This window comes from Eretmochelys imbricata, chromosome 1, assembly GCF_965152235.1.
Source record: "Eretmochelys imbricata isolate rEreImb1 chromosome 1, rEreImb1.hap1, whole genome shotgun sequence".
NCBI lineage: Eukaryota > Metazoa > Chordata > Testudines > Cheloniidae > Eretmochelys > Eretmochelys imbricata.
This window is the reverse complement of record NC_135572.1, coordinates 330,414,882-330,437,375: the sequence shown is the minus strand read 5'-3', so window position 1 is coordinate 330,437,375 and position 22,494 is coordinate 330,414,882. Positions and strand designations below refer to the sequence as shown.

The 22,494-nt window shown below is 40.6% G+C and overlaps 1 protein-coding gene across 6 annotated transcripts in view; it reads left to right on the top strand.

Annotated features, from left to right (window-relative positions):
- The window catches only part of CPNE8 (copine 8), a 284,253-nt gene that overhangs the window by 38,451 nt on the left and 223,308 nt on the right, over positions 1-22,494 (top strand). For all 6 annotated transcript variants that reach the window (XR_013348079.1, XM_077835107.1, XM_077835129.1 and 3 more), the window contains 2 exons: positions 8,304-8,350; positions 15,366-15,469. Coding sequence is in view for 5 of the 6 variants with exons in the window: in XM_077835107.1 (XP_077691233.1) it covers positions 8,304-8,350; positions 15,366-15,469 (151 nt within the window). In the remaining variant the exon portion in view is untranslated. The remainder of the gene's footprint in view (positions 1-8,303; positions 8,351-15,365; positions 15,470-22,494) is intronic.

Below are 22,494 nucleotides of genomic sequence, written 5' to 3'. Positions count from 1 at the left end.
ATATATTTGGCTAGTGGTGTTTTTTTTTTTTTTTTTTTTTTTTAATGCCTGGGAAAGTACTCCTCTGAATTATGATCTTTAATCATTTCTGATAGTTCTTGTCTTGCCTCAGGCATAGTGGATTAATTTCAATTCATGATTTTAATCAACTTTTTCTTTTGTATTTAATTTCTTTTCTAAAGAAAGGTGAATTCTCATTGGTTGAATTACAACTAAATAGAGCCTTTACACTAGATTTGGTACATCTTTTTGCTATCTAGGAGGGTACGCTGTAACCCTATACATTTAATTAAGCGATTATATAGCTTAGTATTTTCAGATTCTTATTAATTGTACATTTTAGTATGTTAGTAGATGGTGAATATTGCTTATTAGATAAATCATGAGCAAAAAATGAGTTGTCTAGCTGCATTAGGATAGTAACTGGAATTTAATTGAATAAACAAAAGAGGGTATACAATATATAGTTATTAAAACAACCTAAAATGTTTTGGATACATAAACGTCTCTTATCAAAACATTTTTCACATTTACAACTAAATGACTTATTAAAGGAACAGAGGGATAGCTGCAGTCAGTGAATTAAACAGATTTTCAGGTCAGCCTGGGAAAATTTTCAAATATGTCTAGTGAAAGTGACTGGAGCTTAAGTTCCTACTTGCTTAAGTTTCTTGACAATGAGACAACAGTCTCTTACGTTACTTAGGCTATCCTTCAAACTTTTAAAACTAATAGATCTCATCCCCTCCATCCTCATTTTTATTCATAGACTGGAAGAGAGAGTGAGACAAGTTTTTCCTATTTTTAGAACTCCCAATCGATTTCTCAACTATGAATGAATTTGTCTAAATGAAGAAAATAGTCTCTCTATGTGCCAGCAGAAGAGGCTACTGCTGTTAAAAGTTGGTTTAGCACTTAAATAAACTCTCTGGTTCCAGGTGCTTAGCTCGTGACTTCTACCAGTTCAGTAGTGTGACTTTAAAACATCATCAGCAAATATGTACTGCTTGAATGGTTCACCTCCAGCCCTGAAATATATTATGACTCATATCATAACACTGCTTGCTCCGTGCACTTCTTTCCTACCAGCAATTTAACTTTGTTGTAGGATATTTCTTCAATGTCTCTTAAAGTTCTTTCAATATTTCAACAACATCAGCAATGCAGCAGCAGTCTTTCTGCAGTTTGTTCAAGGCTGTGGAAATAGGTTTCAGTATGTTCAGCATATCTTCTACATTTTTCTTTATTCCAATGGTGACTACTTCGCCTGTGATAGTTCCATCTGTTTTGTTACAATTTTCTTCCCAAAATGTCTTCCGAATGGGCCAGATGTTAATAAATAGATCAGAACTGTCACCCGCTAAATTCTATGGTACATCTTGGATGAGAATTAGTTTGGATCATCTTACTTTCTTCAGTGAAGCTAAAGCCAAATACTTTCAAAACAACCACTTTGCAATTTCAGTAAGATTTTCTTTCCTGGAGTTACCTTAAGCCTTCAGCTAAAAGATGCATCTGCACCCATATTTTATAAGTTTCAGGGACCTTTCATTATCTTCTTCTAGATTTCTTCTCCTGTTTGCTATAGTTGTAGCATTGTGTGTGACAAAGCTATGCACTTCGAAGTTGTAGACATTGCAGATAATGGACATTCATAACCCTGTTATGTCTAAGCTGGATCCTGAAACAAAATGGGGAAAAAAAGATAGTTTTCAGGAATCACAGGGAAGAATGACAATTATTCTCTGTCTCCAAATGTAGACCTCGGATCCCCTTTTTTGACATTTTAGAGATGCAGATCATGGAGACAGGGCTTTGGAGCAGAGCCCGGAGCTGGAGTGCGGAGCAGCTCCGGAGCAGTGGAGCTGCAGGTTTTTGCCTGGAGCTGGAGCGGAGCCAGAGCACAGCTCCAAAGCCCTGCATGGAGAGGCTGGTTATACCTATTAGGTCTGCTCTCTTCAACCCAACCAAGATTCTGTCTCTCTCCCACTTTTCATCTCCACCTGTATCTGAGAGTATACAGGATATATCCTATACCAGTGGAAGGACATTCATTTATATTACTGTACTGTAATGGTTCTTGGAGTACCTGGAACTGTGAGTTACCTTGTTACCCCTCCTCTCAAGTGAGAGGGAGTCTGGTCTGTGATGGTTTGGTCTTAGCTCCCTAAAACCACCAGCCTTTCAGCCACTCAAGCACTCTCCTCTGAGCTGTGCCAGCCCTGTCTTTGCCTCGTAGATAAATGAGAGGCATGACAGTCCCTGAGTCCCACTGAAGTGTTCTCTTGTGATTTCCAGCCCCTGACACCTGCTACTCACAGAAATCCCAAATCCTCTTTTCCCAAAGGAGCAGTGTATCCCAGTTTCTCAGTTTTATCTTAAATTGGTGCTCCTGTATAACACACAGCATGTATGTGCTTTTATAATAAAACAACAGTGTTTTAAGAAAATACAGAGGTTCCACTAGAAACAAGAGTGGTGCAAACAAATGGTTACAATTAAAAAGCCCACATAAAACGCAAACTAGGGCCTACACTTATTAGTTACATTACTCATTATTTGTTACCTTAGCTATCTAATAAAATCGGATTTCTCCCCTCCCCCAGTTTAATCTGTTGCGGAGCTCGCTTGCTTCTCGGGAAACAGGATCCAATCTTTCATAAAACACCCGTGCTGAATAAGAGGTCTCCTCAGTTAATAGATCTAGAGTGTCTTTCTCCACCTGGTGATATTCTAACTAAACCAGTCTTTTGTGTCTCTGTTCGTAGAAAAGGTGATCCCCGTCTGTCATAATGTTCCTTTTTACTGCAAGTGGTTTCAGTGGTTATAGTTTCTTTGATGGTTTTCCATTGACACTTTTCTGTGTTGTTGGAATGTTGGACATTCATCAATGCATTACATAATCAGTTAGCCAGGGAGGGGGACTACTTCCTCCCACTTCAATGAGCCCTCACTGAGATACATGATTCCCTGGTGACTCACTTTCACACCATGACCATAAGGGGATAATTTTCAATATGGTTACATCATTCCTTGGACACACACCTCATGATTGCGTATTGATAAGTCACAAGGTTGCAGTAGAGACACCTCCTCATGGTGTACCCTTCATGGATAAATATAATGAAAGTGATGTATTAGGTGAAGTGAGTTTGTCAAGTCTGAGACAAAATTATTGGTAAAGAACAGTGAATTCTTTGCCCTGGTGCCAGTGGGCTTATGAATCACATGTACTTACTGTCAAACTCTATAGGGGTATCTGCAGCATAGGAAAGAGTTAGGAGCAACAAGGCTTCTCATTCTGCCCCTTCTGACATAGAACAATGTAAGCTGAGCACTTCTGGCAGGAAAGTCTACTTGTTCAGCTCACTAGGTCTTCAAGAAGCCACTTCTTAAATCATTATGTCCCATTATGATTGTCTCATGGGATGCCAAGAGCCCCATCCTGGACTTTTTGCCTGAGGACCAGAGGGAAGTACCAGGACCCTCTTCACCAAGGGTCAGATTGGCACTAGGATTGCTGTATGATGCCTCTGTCATGAGTACAAGAACAGTGGCCCCAGGAGTGGCTCTTGTGAGGTATTCTTGCTTGAGATCCTTACAGGTGGCTCTCACAGCTGAATCCCAAGAGAAAACCAAAGACCTCGCTTTTGAGGGCACTAGCCTCTCATGACCAAAGTGGTGAGGCGGTGGAGAAGACCAAGGCTACTAAAGCTACTGCACCATCCTTGGAAATAATAGTCCTTTTTCAACTTACTTTCCACCCAGCATTCTACTTCTAAAGACAGGCTTCCTCACAACACCAAGGGATTCCCTCCCAGAGGCAGTATCAGCTGCCTCCTAATCCTGTTATTGGCAAATGATTTGAGCAACAGAAGAGCAAGTATTCCTTGCCACATATCCCCATAGCCTTCAGTATCCGCTTCTAAAAACAATTTTGAAGGTGCAGTTCAGAGTCATGTATCAATTTACATTACCTCTCCAATCCTTCCTTCTTTATGTCCTTCCTTTGGACTCACTCTCCTCCTCCTCCAATGCCTAGTGCATTATTACTTTGATTACTGAGTACTGAATGTTATCTGCATTGGGTACTCTATCCAGTTCTGCACCTGGCCACCTCACCATTGTCCCTTCTTCTTCCTCCTCCTTCACAGACCTGTCTCAGAGTCCTATTGGAAGAAGTGGATTCCCTTCTCAATAAGGGAAGCCATACAGGTATTTCTACAGGAACAGTGAGGGAAAGGATTGTATTTCCACTATTTCCTGATTCCAAAGTTTTAGATCCATTCTTGACTTCCTAAACTTCAACAGGTTTAGGAGAACATTTAAATTCAGGATGCTTATTCTGCAGGACATTGTCTTACCTATCCCAGGGATATTGGTTTGCAGCTCTCAGTTTACATGGTTTTTGCCCTTGTGCCAGTCAAACACACTTGCTTCAAGTATCTGAGGGCTTTTGAGGGATGGCGGAATAAAATACTATCAGTTCATCGGCTTTTTTTTCAGTTAATTCATGGCTCTACAAGTCTTAACCTAGTGCCTTGTGATGGTTACTGCACATCTCAGACACAAGGGATTTTTATCTAACCATACCTTTACAATTGGATTCTAAGGTTCAGCTCCCAACAGGATTTCACAAAGCAATCCAATATATGGGTAATCTCTTGCAGTCTTTGGGATTGTTTAATCTCAGGTCAGAAATACTCACTTCATCCCACAAAAAGGATCATCTTCGTCAGAGTAATCCTGGACTCTATTTGTGCCAGTTCCTTTCCTGCAAAAGAGTTTTCCCAAAAGTCAAGACTCCCTGGCAATTCTCAGAGAACAACTGATGCAGACCACACAATTATTCTTGAAACTACTAAGCCTGATTGCCATAACAACCTGCATCTCACCATATGATTGTCTGAACATGAGATCCTTGAAGCTCTGGGTGGTAGGCGAATACATACTAAATGTACACCACGTTCAAAGAAGACTGACCATCCCTCCTCAAGTCCTTGAACAGCTTTGCTGGTGGAAGAACAGGGATAACATCCTCCAGTGGGATATCTTTTGCTTCACCTTTCCCCACCGTCGTGGTCACAACTGAAGCTTGCAGTCCATGCAGGGGTGCACATGATCATGATTTCCAAATACATGGACTGTGGAACACCTAGCAATCCAGACTCCATATCCATGCACTGGAGCTCAGTGCAGTATGGTGGGCCAAAGGGCCATACTCAAAGGGCCCTGTCTCTGTATCTTCATGTAGTATAGGTGCTTTCAGACAATACCATGGCCATTTATTAAATCAACAAGCAGGGAGGAGTGTATTCGCAGGACTTAACAGCAGAAGCAAGAAAAGTGGTGCATTGTTTTTTTTATTTAAAAAAAGAAAAAATTTGTATCCCAAACCAAATCTCCCTAGTAGCTCTTCACCTTGCTGGGGAGAACTATGTCTATACATTGTCTCTCAGTAAGGAGTCTCAGGATCAAGCCAAGTAGTCCTTGATACCAGTGGAGGCCAACATATTATTTCATAGATGGGGCCAGTAATAGACCTCTTTGTGTCTGAGCAAAACACTAAGTGCTATGTATACTGCACAAGAGCACACACAGACCAAAGATCCCACTTGGATGTGTTTCTGCTGGACTAGAGCTAACTTCTTCTATATGCCTTCCCTCAAATTTCTCTGATACCCATAGTTCTAGGAAGATCAGGTTGGTCAGAGCAAACATTATGCTAGATGTATAACAATATTATGTAGCACAACTTTGCTATATCTATATTTAGCCAAGAACTCCGCACCCATGTTCACCTGGCAGAACACTGCTTGCTAATTTCCCATAAATGGAAATATAAAGAGGCCCTTAAAGAGAGGTTACTTACCAATAGCTGTTGTTCTTCAAAAGTTGCTTGGGTGTAGTCCCAGTACCTGCCAACCTTACTCTCTACCTCCGAGTTCTTAGAACATTAGGACTGGCAGTTAGGGAGAAGGAACTGAGGCTGTCTGTGTATGCGCACTTCTCCTTATATAGAGTAAGGGGTTGACACCTTTGCATGAGATCTCTCAGGCAGCTGTACTGGAGGTGGCTTTTCAAGGCCTTTCCTTTGCTTGACTCTAAAGGTGCCATATCTCACAATTGTGAATACACAGAGGCAACACACAAACAATAGTTATTGGTAAGTAACCTCTTTATTATCTATTATTATTTATTTATTAGTTCAGGGGCACCATTGTTTTGGGCACTATTATAAACATACACAAATTGACACATTCCTTGTCATGAAGACTTTACAGTCTAAATTAAGACAAGACCTACAGTCTGAGTACAAGAATAAGATGGAAGGAGGATAGAGGAAGATGGTTAGTATAATAAAAATCATGGTACACAATGTGATGATTTCAATGTAATTAAAAAAAAAATCATAGCCCCCCCCCCCACTTCCTTAATATCAACTTCATCCTCTATAGACTATGATAATCTTGGCTTGGTATTATTTGGCTTTGGTTTTATTGTTTTTCTGCCATTTGGTATAAACTAGTCCCAACTTCCCATTTTAGCCTGCCAGTGCAGGATCAATATGGGTGGGTTGTCTTCTGTGCTCCTGGGACTGTGTCTTACCTTCATTCTGTTAACTGCAGACTAGTGCAAATTAGGTATGGAGCAAAGTATCTTTTAGAGGAGAAAGAAAATCCAGTTTCAGGCTTGACCCTGTTTCCACTGAAGTCAGTAGGGTGATTCTCTTTAACTCCAATGGAAGTATGTAACAGGGTCCACAATCCGCCCCTCTTCCTAGGGCCTGCTTGCTGCTCCACTCAGACTCAGAGGCTTCAGGGTTGTGCAACACCGTGTCTTTATTCACTAAAGGTTATCCCACCACCAGTGTCTGTCTATATACAACTTTACAGGATTAATCTCCTCCTTTACAGGCAGAACCAGCCTTCAGCTAGGAGGCCTCCAGTCCCCTCCCTAACTGGCTGCCTCCCAGCCTTTGTAGCCCGTGGCTTGTCAGGCCAGCAGGTCTTGCCAATCCTCAGGCCACCATCAGGCCTTTTCCATGAGCCCCAATATGTTTCCGCTGATTGGAGCTGACTGGGCAGGGGCTAATTAGGCGCTTTTGCATCAGCACCCTGCTACAGAATTGAATTGGGTCCTTACCCTTTGTTGCTAAAGACTGCAACCCAAAGCATGGGTTTTTTTTTGTTTTTGTTTTTTTAAATTAGAGATTAAAAATGTATTGAAGCAGGAGAATAATCTGTCAGAAAACCATTTAGGGCAGATCTAGATCAGCATTATTCAGAAGGCGGAGTGGTACTGTGTTAGGTTGCCTTTTGGTTGCTGGCTTACACGTGGTTCAAGATTCATGTGTAGTGAACAAACATTAACCTGTAAAGGCTGTTGGATGTGAATGAGTTGATTGCCCTAATCAATTTTATACATGTATTGGATAACTGCTGCTATTAACTGTATTACAGAAGTGCAGAGAACTCCCGATTTTTGTACCTCCAGGATTGAGTTTTCCTGCTCCCAGCTCCTGAGATGGAGCAGGAGAGTCAGATGATAATAATAATTAATAAAAAAATTATATCTGTTGGAAACAAAGGGAGTTCTTTTTTGCGGAGGAGGCAGTGGCATGAAGTCTGTTGCTAAAAGTGAAAATATTCTGTATGGGCATTTAGTGACAGCTCATAAATGTTCTTTATTATGGCGTTTCCTTTTTTAAGGCTTGTACTGGGTGGATGTGTCACTTTGGCAACAATTACTGGCTTTAAACAAAATTTTTGTTTGTGGGAATTTAGTTAAAAAGTGTATCGATATACAACATATTATATCTTTCTTTTGTATATTTGGAGCAGGTCTAAGGAAAAAAGGCTCAGGAAGTTTTATCTCTCCCACCCTATTTTCTCTCTCTTTCCTATATGGGTCCCTATTTGTTTCTCTTTTAATTCTCATCTCCTGAAGACAGTGTATTTTTTAGAGTACTTATAGTTAGACCAATATTTCAATCTGATTTTAGTGAAATCTTGCTTTTACGCAGTGTTAAATCTAAGGATTGTCAAGTGACTTGCTAAAAGTCAAGCAGTAAGTATCACAGCCCACTTTAGAGCCATTCTATTTCCAGGCTCATTGTCCATATTGTCTCCATAGGAGGGCTCCAAGCATAGGACTATTAGGAACTGAGTGCAAGGATTTGATATTTGATTGTCCTAGCTAGTAATTGCAACAGAAATGTAAGACTTCCTAAAACAGATTCATTTAATGTAAGAATGTTAAAAGAAATTATGAAAATGACAGAGCATTTCTTCTTTCCACAGTATGTGTTTTGTATACACAAGGTATTGGAAGCAAAGAATGGAGAGAGGTAAGGTGGTGGTTTTTTTTTTTTTTTAATGTATGTTTTTGTTTTTAATTTTTTAATTAAGTGTGGTGGTTTGTTTGTCATGGCAAAAAAAAAAAAAAAGGGAAAAATCAAGATTAGTTGATTGATTGCTATGCAAAAGAAGTCCAACTCTGAAATGTGCAGAAAAAAAAGCCGAAAGACTCAGGGTCACTTTATTTTGAACTCTTTGTATTTATATATCCTGTGTTATATTTAAAAATGGTTAATTCCATTTAAAGAAGAAAAATGAGTGTCCCATACTTCCCTCCACTGTAAATAAAACCAACTTTATTTTTAAAAAATATGGAGCAGGCTAGCCAGGTTTCCAAAGGCTATTTGTGAAGGGGAAAGGGGGGAGGAGACTAGATCACTAACAGTTTTTGTCTCAATTATTAATGGTTTTACTTCTCCGATTTGGCCTACTGGTACTTTACAGTAGTCATGTACTCGAGTTCTTAAGTATGGTGCCTGGGTGCCTCCAGATTCTAAGTGGGAAGAAGAACATTTCATTGTTGTATCAGCAGTTGGAATCATCTCAGGTGGTAATGACTGAAATACGTTACTACCTTACAACTGTTCATTGCCCTGCTCTAAATAAGTTAGTGGTCTCAGTTCATTTTCTAGGGGACAGATGTCAACATCACTTACGTGTAGTACTGTACGCTTGTTGGCACTCTTAGCAATAGAAGTAAAAGAAAGACAAAGTAAAGTTAAGCCTATTACTTAACAGGGAAGGAAGCAAATAATGAATGACACAGCAAAGGCTGAAGTGCGTTAATGCCTTTTTTGCTTCAGGCTTCACTTAAAAGGTTAATTGTGACCAGATGTTTAACACAATATTAACCACAAGGGAGAGGGGATTTCTGGGCAGAATAGTGAAATAATAGGTTAAAGAATGTTTGGATAAATCAGATCTCTTCAAGACGGTGGGACCTGATGAACTTTGCTGCAGTATACTTAAGGAACTAGCCAAACCGATCTCTGAACCATTAGCTATTATTTTTGAGAACTCTTGGAGGATCGATGAGGTCCCAGAAAGTTGGAGAAGTGCAAACATATTACCTATGTTCAAAATAGGGGAAAATGAGCACCCAGGGAATTACAGACGGTTCAGTCTAACTTCGATACTTGGAAAGATACTGGAATAAACTATTGAATAATTTTATTCAACCTAGAAGATAAGGTGATAAGTAAGAGCCAATGTGGATTTGTCAAGAAGAAATCATGCCATAAGTGTATGCTTATAAAATCTGTGGATGGCTCCAAGCTGGGAGAGGTTGAAAGCACTTTAGCGGACAGGATTAGAATTCAAAATTACTTTGATAATTTAGAAAATTGGTCTGAAATCAGTAAGATGAAATTCAGTAAAAATAAATGCAAAGTACTATACTTGGGAAGCAAAGGAAGAAAAAATTAAAATGGTGAATAACTGGCTCGGCAGTAGTACTGCAGAAAAATAATCTGAGGGTTATAGTGGGTTGTAAAACCAACAGTATGATATTGTTGCGAAAAAGTCCATATGTCATTCTGAGATGTACTTACAGGAGTGTTGTACGTAAGACAAAGGAGGTAGTTGTTTTGCTCTACTCTGCAGTGATGAGGCCTAAGCTGGAGTACTGTGTCCTGTTTTCAGCACCACTTTAAAAAAGATGTGGACAAATTGGAGAGAGTCCAGAGAGGAGCAACAAAATAAGAGGCTTAGAAAACATGACCTTAGAGCAGCAGTTCTCAAACTGTGGGTCAGGACCACAAAGTGAGTTGCGACGCCATTTTAATGGGGTCACCAGGGCTGGCTTAGAGTTGCTGGGGACTGGAGACGAAGCCCGAGCCCCACCGCCCAGGCCATAGCCCAAAGGCTTCAGCCCTGGGCGGCAGGGCTCGGTTACAGGCCCCCTGCCTGGGGCTGAACCCCTTGGGCTTTGGCTTTGACACCCCCGCCCCCGGGTGGGGAGGTGCAGCGGTAGGGCTCAGGCTTCAGTCCCCCCTTCTGGGGTCATGTGGTAATTTTTGTTGTCAGAAGGGGGTTGCAGTGCAATGAAGTTTGAGAACCCCTGCCTTCGAGGAATAGTTGAAAGAACTGGGCGTGTTTATTCTAGAGAAGAGAATGTCTGGTTGGGGGGGTCATGATAAATCTTCAAATATATAGAAGGTTGGTATAAAGAGGACTGTGATTAGTTGCTTCTTTGAATAATGTCCCTATAGGTGCTCTACTGTGGGTGCACTTGCACCCTATGCTCCTTTGATCATTGATTTTTGCATAGCAGTGTCCATTTGGCCCACATATTGCATAGTGCAAGCAAACTATCCTCAGTTCCTTCTCAACCACTCACCCGCGATGGAACCTTAGCAGTTGTCTGCACTGAGTTTTACCTCAACTGTGTCCCCTTAGCTCTTTAAGTAGTTAATTATAGTTGTTCTTAGTAGTAGTTTTAACTGTAGTAGTTTAAAAAGTTATTGGATTTTTTTTAGACAGTTACTCCCCCCTGGGAGTTTTTACTTTACTGGAAAGGCATGCCTGGTTTTCCTGGTTTCAAACATTGTCTGTCATGCCAGAAGGCAATCCTGGTGACCTTGCCTGTCATGCCAGAAGGCAATCCCGGTACATCTGTTGCTTCAGGACTCTCATATTTCCCAAAAATGCAACTTCTGTCTGGTATTTAAAATGTAAAGCCAGAAAAAACAGGAAGCTCAAACTTCAACTCCTCATGATGGAGAGCTCACTCTGCCTGGCCTCTGACCCTAGCCAGGGGACCAACCCCTGTTGGCTGGTCTTTGAATAAGTCCGCTGCCTCCACTGTCTCCAAACTGCACTCCTCAAGGATATCTAAGAGGAATACCCAAGATTCCTCTCATAAGACTCCCAAAATCTGTCCCTCAAGTTATCCAGATAGGGAATCTACCTCAAAAGGAAGTCACTGTCTTCGATGACTCCAGCCCCTTCAGCACCCACTGCTCTCCAGTCTGGTACTTGCGAGACTGCTGGTTCCTCAGGTACTGAGGGCATGATCAAGCCTAAAGACTATGAAGTCCCAGGTTCTGAGAGGTCAACTGGTACTGTCAATGGATCAAGGCAGCAAAAAGAGCACTGCCTCTTCTCACCCAGTACCGAAGATGCTCAATCGGGCTTCTTCTGGAGGTCTCCCCTCGGAGTGGTTGAGATTTATAGTACCGTCAACTCCCTCTGCCATTATCACTTTGGTGCAGGCCATGGATATGGTACCGACACTGCTCTTGGTACTGCAGGAGTTTCATTTTCCGCTAGACCTGGCTGTTTCCGAGACACCTGACTCAGTCATTGCTCAGTTCTGATCTGTTCTCTGTACCTAGGATCTCCAGATTCCCAGACACCTGGTTGGTACTGATGGTTGTACCTCAAATTTCTTCTGCTGCTCCACTGCTTCACAGTGACTTTGAAAAGGAGGATTCTGATAAAGATCTTATCTTCATCTCTCAAATATCTGTCCTGAGGCTCTCCACTTCATTCCTATAGAGGCTCTTTTCCATAGGTCTCTGAGGAAATTGATCTCAGTCATGAGAGATGTCCACAACCACCATCTTGCTGGTACAAACACTCATGGATTCCTCCACCCATGTAATATTCACCAGCCCCTCAGCTATACTGGAAGTCAGGACACCTAGGTGGCCTGTCATCGGCAATTCTTTAGGGCCTCGAACGCCATCTGTCAGAGGTAGATAACTTTCATCGCCCTCTCTCCAATAGACCAGAACCTCAGGAAGAAACCTTTTGAGGAACAGGAAACTAGGGGCTGATGAAGAGATCTCTCCACTAGCCAGCATCTTTTCTCTATGCCCTGATGAAGTGGTCATGCCACTCCACGATCCCTGGCTGACTATTTTAAACAGTTCCAGGACCTTTATCAAGATGGTCACGGATTCTTTGCAAATTCTTCTTCAATAGGTTAAAGAATCATATCAGAAGCTGCTTGACATTCTTCATACAGCTTGATCTGCTCACATTGCCTTTCTTGTTGGCTTTTTCAGGGCCTCATTATCTGGCACACCTGGCCTCAATTTTACCCATGTTCGAGAGAACAGACAAAAAAAATACTATGTCCCCTCTAAGGACTCAGAATTTTTATTTTCTCATCCCTATCCTTAGTCCTTGGTGGTCAAGGTGGTTAACGAACATGGAAGGCAGTACCACGCTAATGCTGTTCCCTATGGTAAAGATCATAAACACCTTGACCTATTGGGTATAAAATCATATTTGTCAGCAACTTTATAATTTAGAATCACCAACTACCAGGCATTAATGGCCAAGTACAACTGTACAGATTATACCAAGCTGAACTCCCTTATTGAACATCTATCATTGGAACACAGAGAGCAATTCCAGGCAATTATTGCAAAGGCCAGCTGCTTGCCAGAACATCTCTTCAGACCTCCCTGGCTGCTGCCGCTGCTGCCGCTCCTTTGATTTCTATGGTGGTAGTTATGAAGAGGGCCTCCTGGATTCAGATCTCAGGATTTCCAAAAGATATCCAGATACAGTTGAAGACTTTCCTTTTGATGACACTAAATTGTTTGCTGACTGTACAGTCGAATTTCTGATGCATATTTCCATATAGCAATCCACACATCCCACAAAAGATTCCTACGTTTTACTGTCGTTCAGGCCCATTTTCAGTTCAGGGTGCTCCCTTTTGGCTTATGATCTGCCCCAAAGACCTTTTGAAAGGTCATCAGTAGTAGCAGCACACCTCCGCTAAATGATTGGCTTCTGAAAGGTTGCTTCCTGGACCTTACTTCACAGGCAACTTGTGAAGCCATAGATCTCTTTCTCAAATTGGGCCTACAACTGAATACTTCAAAAATCCTCCTTGGGCCTCTATACATACCTTTTGGTGAGCATTATGCAATAACTCATGATTCGGCTGTACTTTCTTCAGTACTGGACTTGATTTCGAAGCTCCCTCCTCCTTACTTTTACTTGATAGCCATCTGGAGTGGAGCACCATAGGGACACAACTCAAAGAAGAAGAAATGGTTACTTACACCAAGCAGTAACTATCGTTCTTTGAAATGTGTTCCCCTGGGGGTGCTCCGCCACGCGCCCTCATTCCCTTCTGCTTTGGAGTTCTCTGCTATGGAGCTTCATGGTAGAGAAGGAACTGAAAGCAGTTCACGCACTCAGTGCTTATATAACAGTACGGACCATGAGACTGAGTAATATGCATGTGTGGGCAGAATAGGTGCTGCTATGAGAAATCTATGATCAAAGGTGCAGAGTGCCTAAGTGCATTTGTAGTGGAGCATCCATAGCGACACATCTCGAAGACTCAGTTACTGCACAGGGTGAGTGTACACTTTCTCTCATGTCCATTGAGGGTAGGACAAGAAGTCATCTGTTTAGTTGCAGCAAGGGTGATTTAAGTCCGATATCAGGAGAAACTTTATTACTATAAGGATAGTAAAACACTGGAAGAGATTACTTAGGGAGGTTGTGCAATCCCTGTCCTTGGACGTTTTAAAGAACAGATTAAACAAACACCTGTTAGTCCCCAGGAGGGTGGAGTGGAGGGAAGTGCGAGGCGGGGGAGGGGAGGGGAGCGGAGAACTATATGACCTCTTGAGGTCCCTTCCAATCCTATCCTGCTATGAGTCTTTGATTTCTAGGAACTATAGCGTTCAAATTGGGAAGAGTAAATATAACTAATGTTTATGGTGGGGAGTAGTTTTCCTAAGTTTGAGGGGAAAATTGTTTGTAGCTTTAATGTCTTGACTGATATGGGGCCGGTTTTGTTCAATATCTTCATAAATGATCTGGAGGATGGTGTGGATTGCACTCTCAGCAAATTTGCGGATGATACTAAACTGGGAGGAGTGGTAGATACGCTGGAGGGCAGGGATAGGATACAGAGGGACCTAGACAAATTGGAGGATTGGGCCAAAAGAAATCTGATGAGGTTCAATAAGGATAAGTGCAGGGTCCTGCACTTAGGACGGAAGAACCCAATGCACGGCTACAGACTAGGGACCGAATGGCTAGGCAGCAGTTCTGCGGAAAAGGACCTAGGGGTGACAGTGGACAAGAAGCTGGATATGAGTCAACAGTGTGCCCTTGTTGCCAAGAAGGCCAATGGCATTTTGGGATGTATAAGTAGGGGCATAGCGAGCAGATCGAGGGACGTGATTGTCCCCCTCTATTCGACATTGGTGAGGCCTCATCTGGAGTACTGTGTCCTGTTTTGGGCCCCACACTACAAGAAGGATGTGGATAAATTGGAGAGAGTCCAGCGAAGGGCAACAAAAATGATTAGGGGTCTGGAACACATGAGTTATGAGGAGAGGCTGAGGGAACTGGGATTGTTTAGTCTGCAGAAGAGAAGAATGAGGGGGGATTTGATAGCTGCTTTCAACTACCTGAGAGGTGGTTCCAGAGAGGATGGTTCTAGACTATTCTCAGTGGTAGAAGAGGACAGGACAAGGAGTAATGGTCTCAAGTTGCAGTGGGGGAGGTTTAGATTGGATATTAGGAAAAACTTTTTCACTAGGAGGGTAGTGAAACACTGGAATGCGTTACCTAGGGAGGTGGTAGAATCTCCTTCCTTAGAAGTTTTTAAGATCAGGCTTGACAAAGCCCTGGCTGGGATGATTTAATTGGGGGTAGGTCCTGCTTTGAGCAGAGGGTTGGACTAGATGACCTCCTGAGGTCCCTTCCAACCCTGATATTCTATGATTCTATGAAGGAAGTGCTGTCTTTTGAAATTTCAGTCTATAAAATGGGGATGGGCACATGCTGCTGTTCATGCTGGAAAGGGTGGACTTCTGGTAGTCTTTTCTTGCTTTCCTGGGTGTTTTCATGTGGACATGATCCTCTCCTTGCAAAATCGCTGTTCCAGGAGAGACCTTTGGTGCATCCTACTTCATGTCCCTTGCACGTTTCTGTTCCTGGATCTATATGCTGTGATATAGATATGTAACTTCTTACAATAGGATCTTACGCTTGCCATAAGCTATTACTTTTCTTTTACAGTTTGGAAGAACAGAAGTAATTGACAATACTTTAAATCCAGATTTTGTAAGAAAATTCATCATGGACTACTTCTTTGAAGAAAGAGAGAACCTGCGGTTTGATTTGTAAGTTAATCAACACACCTTTGATTCTAGTGTCATTAGCACTGTGAAAATGCACTGATGTTTTGTCAAGGCAACCAGTGGTTTACTTGGGAAGAAGTGACATCTTCAATGTGAAGTAGATTAATTTGGATGAATGTGGTGATTTATATTTATCAAAATGGAATAATTATGTAAAATGGTAAGCCATTAGGAGCGACTGTGAGGAATGAGTGGATGTCTAGTGGTTAAAAGTATTGCTTTGTTTTTTATAAAATCTTTTATAAGATCAGAGTTTTGAAAAACTTAAAAGTTCATTAAATTGTTATGAAATGGCAAATGTACTTGTGGCATATTCGCAAACAAGGTGTGAAGCAAACACTCCAAGTGTAAATTATCACACATTAATTGCAGATCTAGGGTTTTTTTAAATCAAAATAAGACATGACTCCACCTACAGTTACAAGTGTACATCTGATAATACTGGCTCGGCATTTTAAGTTGGAGATAATTATTTAAGAAGTGAGTGAAATTTGACATTGTTCCAAATAATAACCACCTTCTGTCCTTCCTATTTTTTTTCTGTAGTTTTTATCCTCCTACATATAATCTGAGGGTTAAGCCATTTACAGAATAAACACATCCAAGAAGATGTCTTCTTGTGCTACCTCTAGGTACAAATTCTATGGGAAAGAATAGGGCCTTCTGATATTCTTGATGAACTAAGCCAGATGCTGTCTACATAGAAGTAGTAGTAATAATCCATAATAATAACTTCCTTTGTATACCTCAAAGTTCTTCATAAAGTAGGTGAGCATTATTATCTCTATTTTATAAATGGCAAAACATAGGGGAGAGAGAGAGAATGAATTTGCCCAAGATGACACAGTAAATTAGTAGCAGAGCCAAATTTCAATTCCCTAGGTTTGATTCCCAATTCAGTATGCCATCTATTGGGCCAGGCTGCTTCTACCTTGCTCACACTGGTGCCATACTGTCACATATGGGGACTTCATAGGAATCATGACTGATCCTGAGGATAATTAGATCTACACTGAAGGTGGCAGAAAGGTCATGGAAGATCAGTCAAAGGCTGGACGTGGAAATTATGTATTAGACAAGAAAAATTAACTTATTCCTTCAAAAACTCAGAGTATTTTAAATTATTACCTTTCCTGTACTTTGCTACTGAATATATTTGTCTATGAGATTAATAAAAAATATAATAAATAATACTCTGTGTGAATCCCAAAATATCTTGGGAGAAACTGTTGCAGATACTGATATATAAAATGCAGAAGATGATTCTAAATTTTGTCTAAATATGGCCTCTCTTTCTCTTCTATCTCCGAGCACAAATGTGAACAAAAGAAGGGATCTCATGAAGTGGAAGACTAGTAAAATTGCCTCATAATTTCAAAGACTATAAAGCTAATTGAATTTTAGTTTTTATTACTGTAAGAAATGTTAGGAGTTTTCTATAGAAGACATGATATAGAAGGAGCTGGTTGTGATCCCTATAGATTGCCTAACGCTTTCTATTAAAAGTTTCTTGTGACCTTTTTATGAGACATACAAACACCTCCACTATTTTCAGTAGCCTTTTGAAGTTCAGCAAGGAGAAAACCTTTAGTCTACAGAAATGTTTTTCTTTGCCCTATGAAATTCCATTCAGATTTAGTCATGTTATAAAAGGTTAAAAATGCTGTACACCTATTTTTGGCAGCATGCAAAATAATAATTGAACACAAACATTAAGATTTTGGCCCATGCCATAACCATCATAACAGAAGCTGAAGGAGCACATGCTGCAATGCTGAGCTGCTGTAAAGGTGTGGTGTGGAGAGCCAAGCTGAGCTGGACCTCAGCACCCCCATTCCTGACACACACCCACACACGCCAGACCTGGAAGAGAGATCTGTGTCCCATTTGCATCTCATGGAGGTAGAAGGAGAGAGATAATGAGCACCAAGTTGGGTTCCCCTTGACCACCCTCTTAATCAAGCATGTGGCACAAGCAGCTCATTCTGCTCCCCCCCACCGCCCCGCAAGGATAATAGCACAGATAATAGCGTTCTGCTGCTGGCAGCTAATGTGCTTACTTGTGTAGCTCAAGTGGTAGCAGTTTGTGCTGAAGAATGAGTGTTCAGACCATAGTGTGTGTGTTAAATAATATAACTTGTTTTTACATTGTTTCCTTTTATTAAAAAAAAAAGGAAATTACATACTAAGAAACTAAATTAAAAATGATTTAGTTTGCAAAGTCAAGCACATGAGAGTTAGGAAATGCCAAAATGACAGTTGTCTGTCCCACTTTATCAAAATGCATACATACAAGGTGGCAGAATTAATTTTAATTTACACAATAATATGCTGGTTTTTGTTCCACAGGACCTCTGATTCTTTCAGTTCGTAAGTTAAATGCACAAGGAGGTAGAATTAAGGTGGGCCAGGCAACAGTAAAACTGCCATTTCCTAAGTTTCGAATGCTTGACTTTGCAAACTAGATAACTTAATGGGTTTTTTTGTTTGTTTTTTGTATGTCTCAAGGTAGATAGTTTATCTATAGAATGTCATCTATGGCTATATCCGAATATATTGAATTGTTCATAAATTTGTAGTGTCAGTAAAATTGTTGGATTTTAGGCATAGCAAATAATTTCCTGAGTGCATGTTTGCAGACATTTTGTGTAGCATCTTGTTCTCCGACAAGCTGAGGTAAATAAATTTAAAACTGTCATTGTAAATACTTTCTGTTCTGTTCTCTATAGGTTTTCCTGTCCTAATCACTGTACTATCTGAGCACCTATGAATTGTGAGTTAAGTGACATGTCGTGTGGTTGACATGGTTGACATGTCGTGTGGTTGATTCTTTCTCTCCTCCTCTCCCTGGGGAGGGCGGGGAGTGTGCGTGTGCGTGATTTGGAAGGTTTTGGTTTGGTAGGATTTGTTTTTATTTTAATTCTGTTTATTCACAGACTATGTGCCTTATATTAGCAAATGCAAGGTTGAAGAAGCTCATCCTGCACTTGGAAAAGAAGTTAGTGAGATTTGTGATGATCCTTACTCCCTGTAAGAGTTCATTCTATAATCTTGAACTGGTACCCAACAATGGCCTGCCCAGTTGAGCTTTACCCTTATGGTAGAAAGTTCCATGGTGCTTGAGGAGTGGAATTTTTCATCTGAGAGCTTTAGGCACTCTTTCAGTTATTGTAGGCTGAAATCATTGAGCTTCTGTAAGATAAAGATAGAGACACTAGGCTTGACTTGCTATTCCTTTGGAAGCTGGTCTACAGATTTGAGGAGAGGTGAGGGGTGCTCCTGGTAGCCTGTGTTGCTGAGGGTGTATGCTACAATGATCTTTACTAGTTGCTGTTAGCTTCATGGCCAGCTATATTACATTGCATTGCGATAGTCCATCTGGGAGGTGATGAAAATGTGTATAACTGAGGTCCCGCTGGATGGGATGGAGTTTTCTAGCCAGTCAGAAATAATGGAAAGTGTCCCTCTCTGATGCTACTATGTGAAAGCTTAGTGTCCATGAAGAATCCAGTTCATAGTTCAGGAATACCCTGAATAGGTTAATACAGAAGTAATGTACTTTCAACCAAAGGAGTCTTCACTGTGGCTGCAAACTCTTCAAAGTGCATTCCTCTGCCCATTGCATAACTTCAGTCTTGCTTGGGTTCAGTTTTAACCAGCTATTTTGTTTGTCAAAGACCACTAGCAAGTGGAAAAACTATTGGAGTCACAACTAAGATTTCTGCTATTTATTTTTATTGTTGGTAAACTTAAAAAGATGGGAGCTCCAGCTCATGTCCCTGTAAAGAGTCAGGACAAATCTTTCTGGCAAGAATGCTGAGGGGCAGACATTTCTGGTGGGGCTATTAGGTAATGGACATTTGAGTTCCTATTATTTTAGCTGTAGTAGACAAACACAGCACATCTAATATAAGTTTTTAAAACTTCAGTCAATAAGTTAGTGTCTGCATTTACTATTTACATGACACTTTGTCCTTGGCAAGTGCAATTCCTCCTAGGGCTCCCTTTGGGGTTGTATCGCTTTGCATCACCTCTCTTCCACAAACTTGTGTCTAAATAAGTACAATCTAGGCACGTCATTTGCCATATTGATGTAAAGACACTTTCGGAAGTCACTTTTCAGTTATTTTTCTTACATTTAGTTTAAAATATTGATTTTAAAATATAACTGGTTACATTTTTTTAAACATTATATCTGATAGCCATTCAGAGGAAATTCAAAGTTCAGGCAGTTGCTCAGTCCTTAATATTTATCATTTTGTTCCTAAATATCATGGTCTCAGCTAAATGTAACAATTCTATTTTATTGGGCCTACAGTCCTGAATAAGAAAACTTTCAATTGCTCTGCAGGATGAATTCTTTCATTAAAAAGAACAGCAGTAAAAGAAATAAATCATTTCTACCATGCAGGACAGGTGGAATTTTAAGACTCCCGTACACTGGAAAAGAATGAAGTGTTAGATTTAACTCTGATTTTATTTTGCTGATTTGTAACACATCAATAATTCTGTGTAGCTAACTTTTGTGTGAAAGGAAGTTTAAGGGTCTTACCTTTCTGCCTTTCTCTGAAGTACACAGATATAAATCCATTGCCAAAACTTGATCCTTATACAATGCATCTAAAATTAAATATATTTAAGTGAGAAACTTCACAATATTTTGACATTTGATATGTTTTTCTTTAAAAAGAAATTCTATATAATTGCATGTGCTGGGCAAATTATGTTGTTACACCCGTGTAAATCAGTAAATATACTGACTCCATTGCAGTTAGTCCTTTTAAAATTACACAGGTATAACTGAGGGCCAAAACCTTAGTTCACTGTCTGCCTCAAGTAACTGAGTTCAGGCTCCTGGCAGTGGAGCAGGGTGTGCATAGAAATCCTCCTCCTAAATGATGGAATAGCTGTAGAGCTTCACTAGGTTTAAGTTGCCACAGTTTCTGAAATGGCCACTTTGGGCCTAATACAGTCTCCAGCTGAATGGGGGACAAAAGAATCTTTGCAGCAGTAGATTCCCTGTCCCTTGCCAATACTGCTGCTAAGGGGCCCTTTATGGTCAGGAAATGAGGTTGGGTTTGCCCTTGCAAACAGTATTTGCTTACAGTCTCTAATGGAGCAAAATGGAGAGCCTTACTTCCAATTTTTATGAGTTAAAACGATCTTCTGTAGGCAATCTGGTTTACTCTGTAAAACATTTAATATATAAAATTTATGCTTTCGTTTTACAGAAAGTAATATAACTCTCTCAATATAAATATCATTAACTTTATACATAACAAAATTAATGGAAGATGCACAGGATTAAATAAAATAACTGGTTTACAAAACTTTAAAGGTAACAAGGGAATTCAGGTGACTATATGAAAATAAATTCTTGATTGTCTTTGTATCACTCAGTACATTCCCATGTAGCCCATAGAATCCTAATTAAATTCTCTCCTTTTCTCTGAAGAGCCTCAATTAAAGTAATTTTACGACCTCTGTTGGCAGGTTATTCAATTATTCAGCTGTCCAGTTTTATTCACTATCCTACAGTGGTTCCTATTAATTAGACTAAAACTTTCCATTTTTAATTTTGGACTAGGGCTTCTACACACGTTGCCTGCTGGGATATTCTTCCCTTCCTATTTGTTAGTTTCTCACAGGCATTTCTAGCCAGTTAATATGACACCACTGAATCATTATTTCTTTATAGTAGAATGAACAAATTCAATTATTTTAACATACTGTTGGTTTAAGCTCTTCAATGTTTTTGTTCCTTTAATAGCTGCTCTGGATTTTAGTAGTATTTTTACACTTAATTTCAAAACTCCATGTGCTGTCCCTACAAAAAAGAAAAGTTGACAATAAACTGGGGCTTCTGCAAGGGCTCACATTCCATTGGTATTGGAAGTCCCTAAATGGGGAACAACTTGTTTTTATTTATTTATATTAGCATAGCACCTAGGCGCCCCAGTCATGGACCGGGAACCCATTGTGCTAGTCGTCATACAAACCCAGAACAAAAAAGACTATCCCTGTCCCAGATGGGCTGGGCACCTGGTCTTTGAGGTTTGAGAGGGGGTTTTCTTGATGTATCTTGCTCTTTTTACTGTATTTTTTTCTGTGTAACTGTTTATTTGCTAATTCGTAAAATTCAGCAATTATAGACAGAGCTGATATAGAGTTAAGGTTGACTAGCACTTTCCATTAAAGATTCTGGTTTTAGTTGCTTATAACTTTTTAACTTTTTGGGATGGAATTTTCCATGCTGGCTGTCTGCCTTTTGTGGGAAGTTTCAGCTAAAACAGTTTAGCAGTTTCTCAGGAAGAGATCAGGGGAAAATTTTAATTAGCCTATGTTTTTTTTAAAAAAATTCTTCCAACCATTTTGCTGGGAAGCTCTAATGCCGCCATAATCTGGACCAGGGATTTGAAATATGTCAGGAGGGATGACCTGATATCAGGACTATGTGTTTTGCCTTCCCCTTGAAAATCTCCCAAATTTGTCATAAAAACTGCAATTTACACATGCTCATTAAGGACTGATTGGAATCTTCAGAGAATTTTAGTAGCCAAATTCTATCTACTTTGGGCATCATATCATAACTCCTACACGCACACCAGATTGCGCATGCACCATCCTCAGATTGCAACTGAGCATTCTCCATCTTGTGACTGAGCGGGTTTTTCCCTGAAATTGCTTCTCCTGGTAGCTTGTGGAGCCACGGTGGTGCTGGTCACAGGAACTGAGAGTAGGGAGGTGGTCTCTCCTGTGGCTTTGCCTCCCATGCTGGTGCCCTGGCCACATGAAGTGGACAGAAGAAGCATCCCATTTGAAAGTAGAGGGATGCAAGAGAAAGGGGTTGTAGGAGCTAGAGAGTGGGAAGGGGACTGGAGCTGGTGAAAGGATGCACAGGATTAGGGGAACAGGAACCAGGTGATGGGCTGGATAAGAGAAGACTGTGACAGAGATGGCAACTAGGTAAGATGGATAGATAGGAGGGGAGGGAAGGGGAGGCAGGA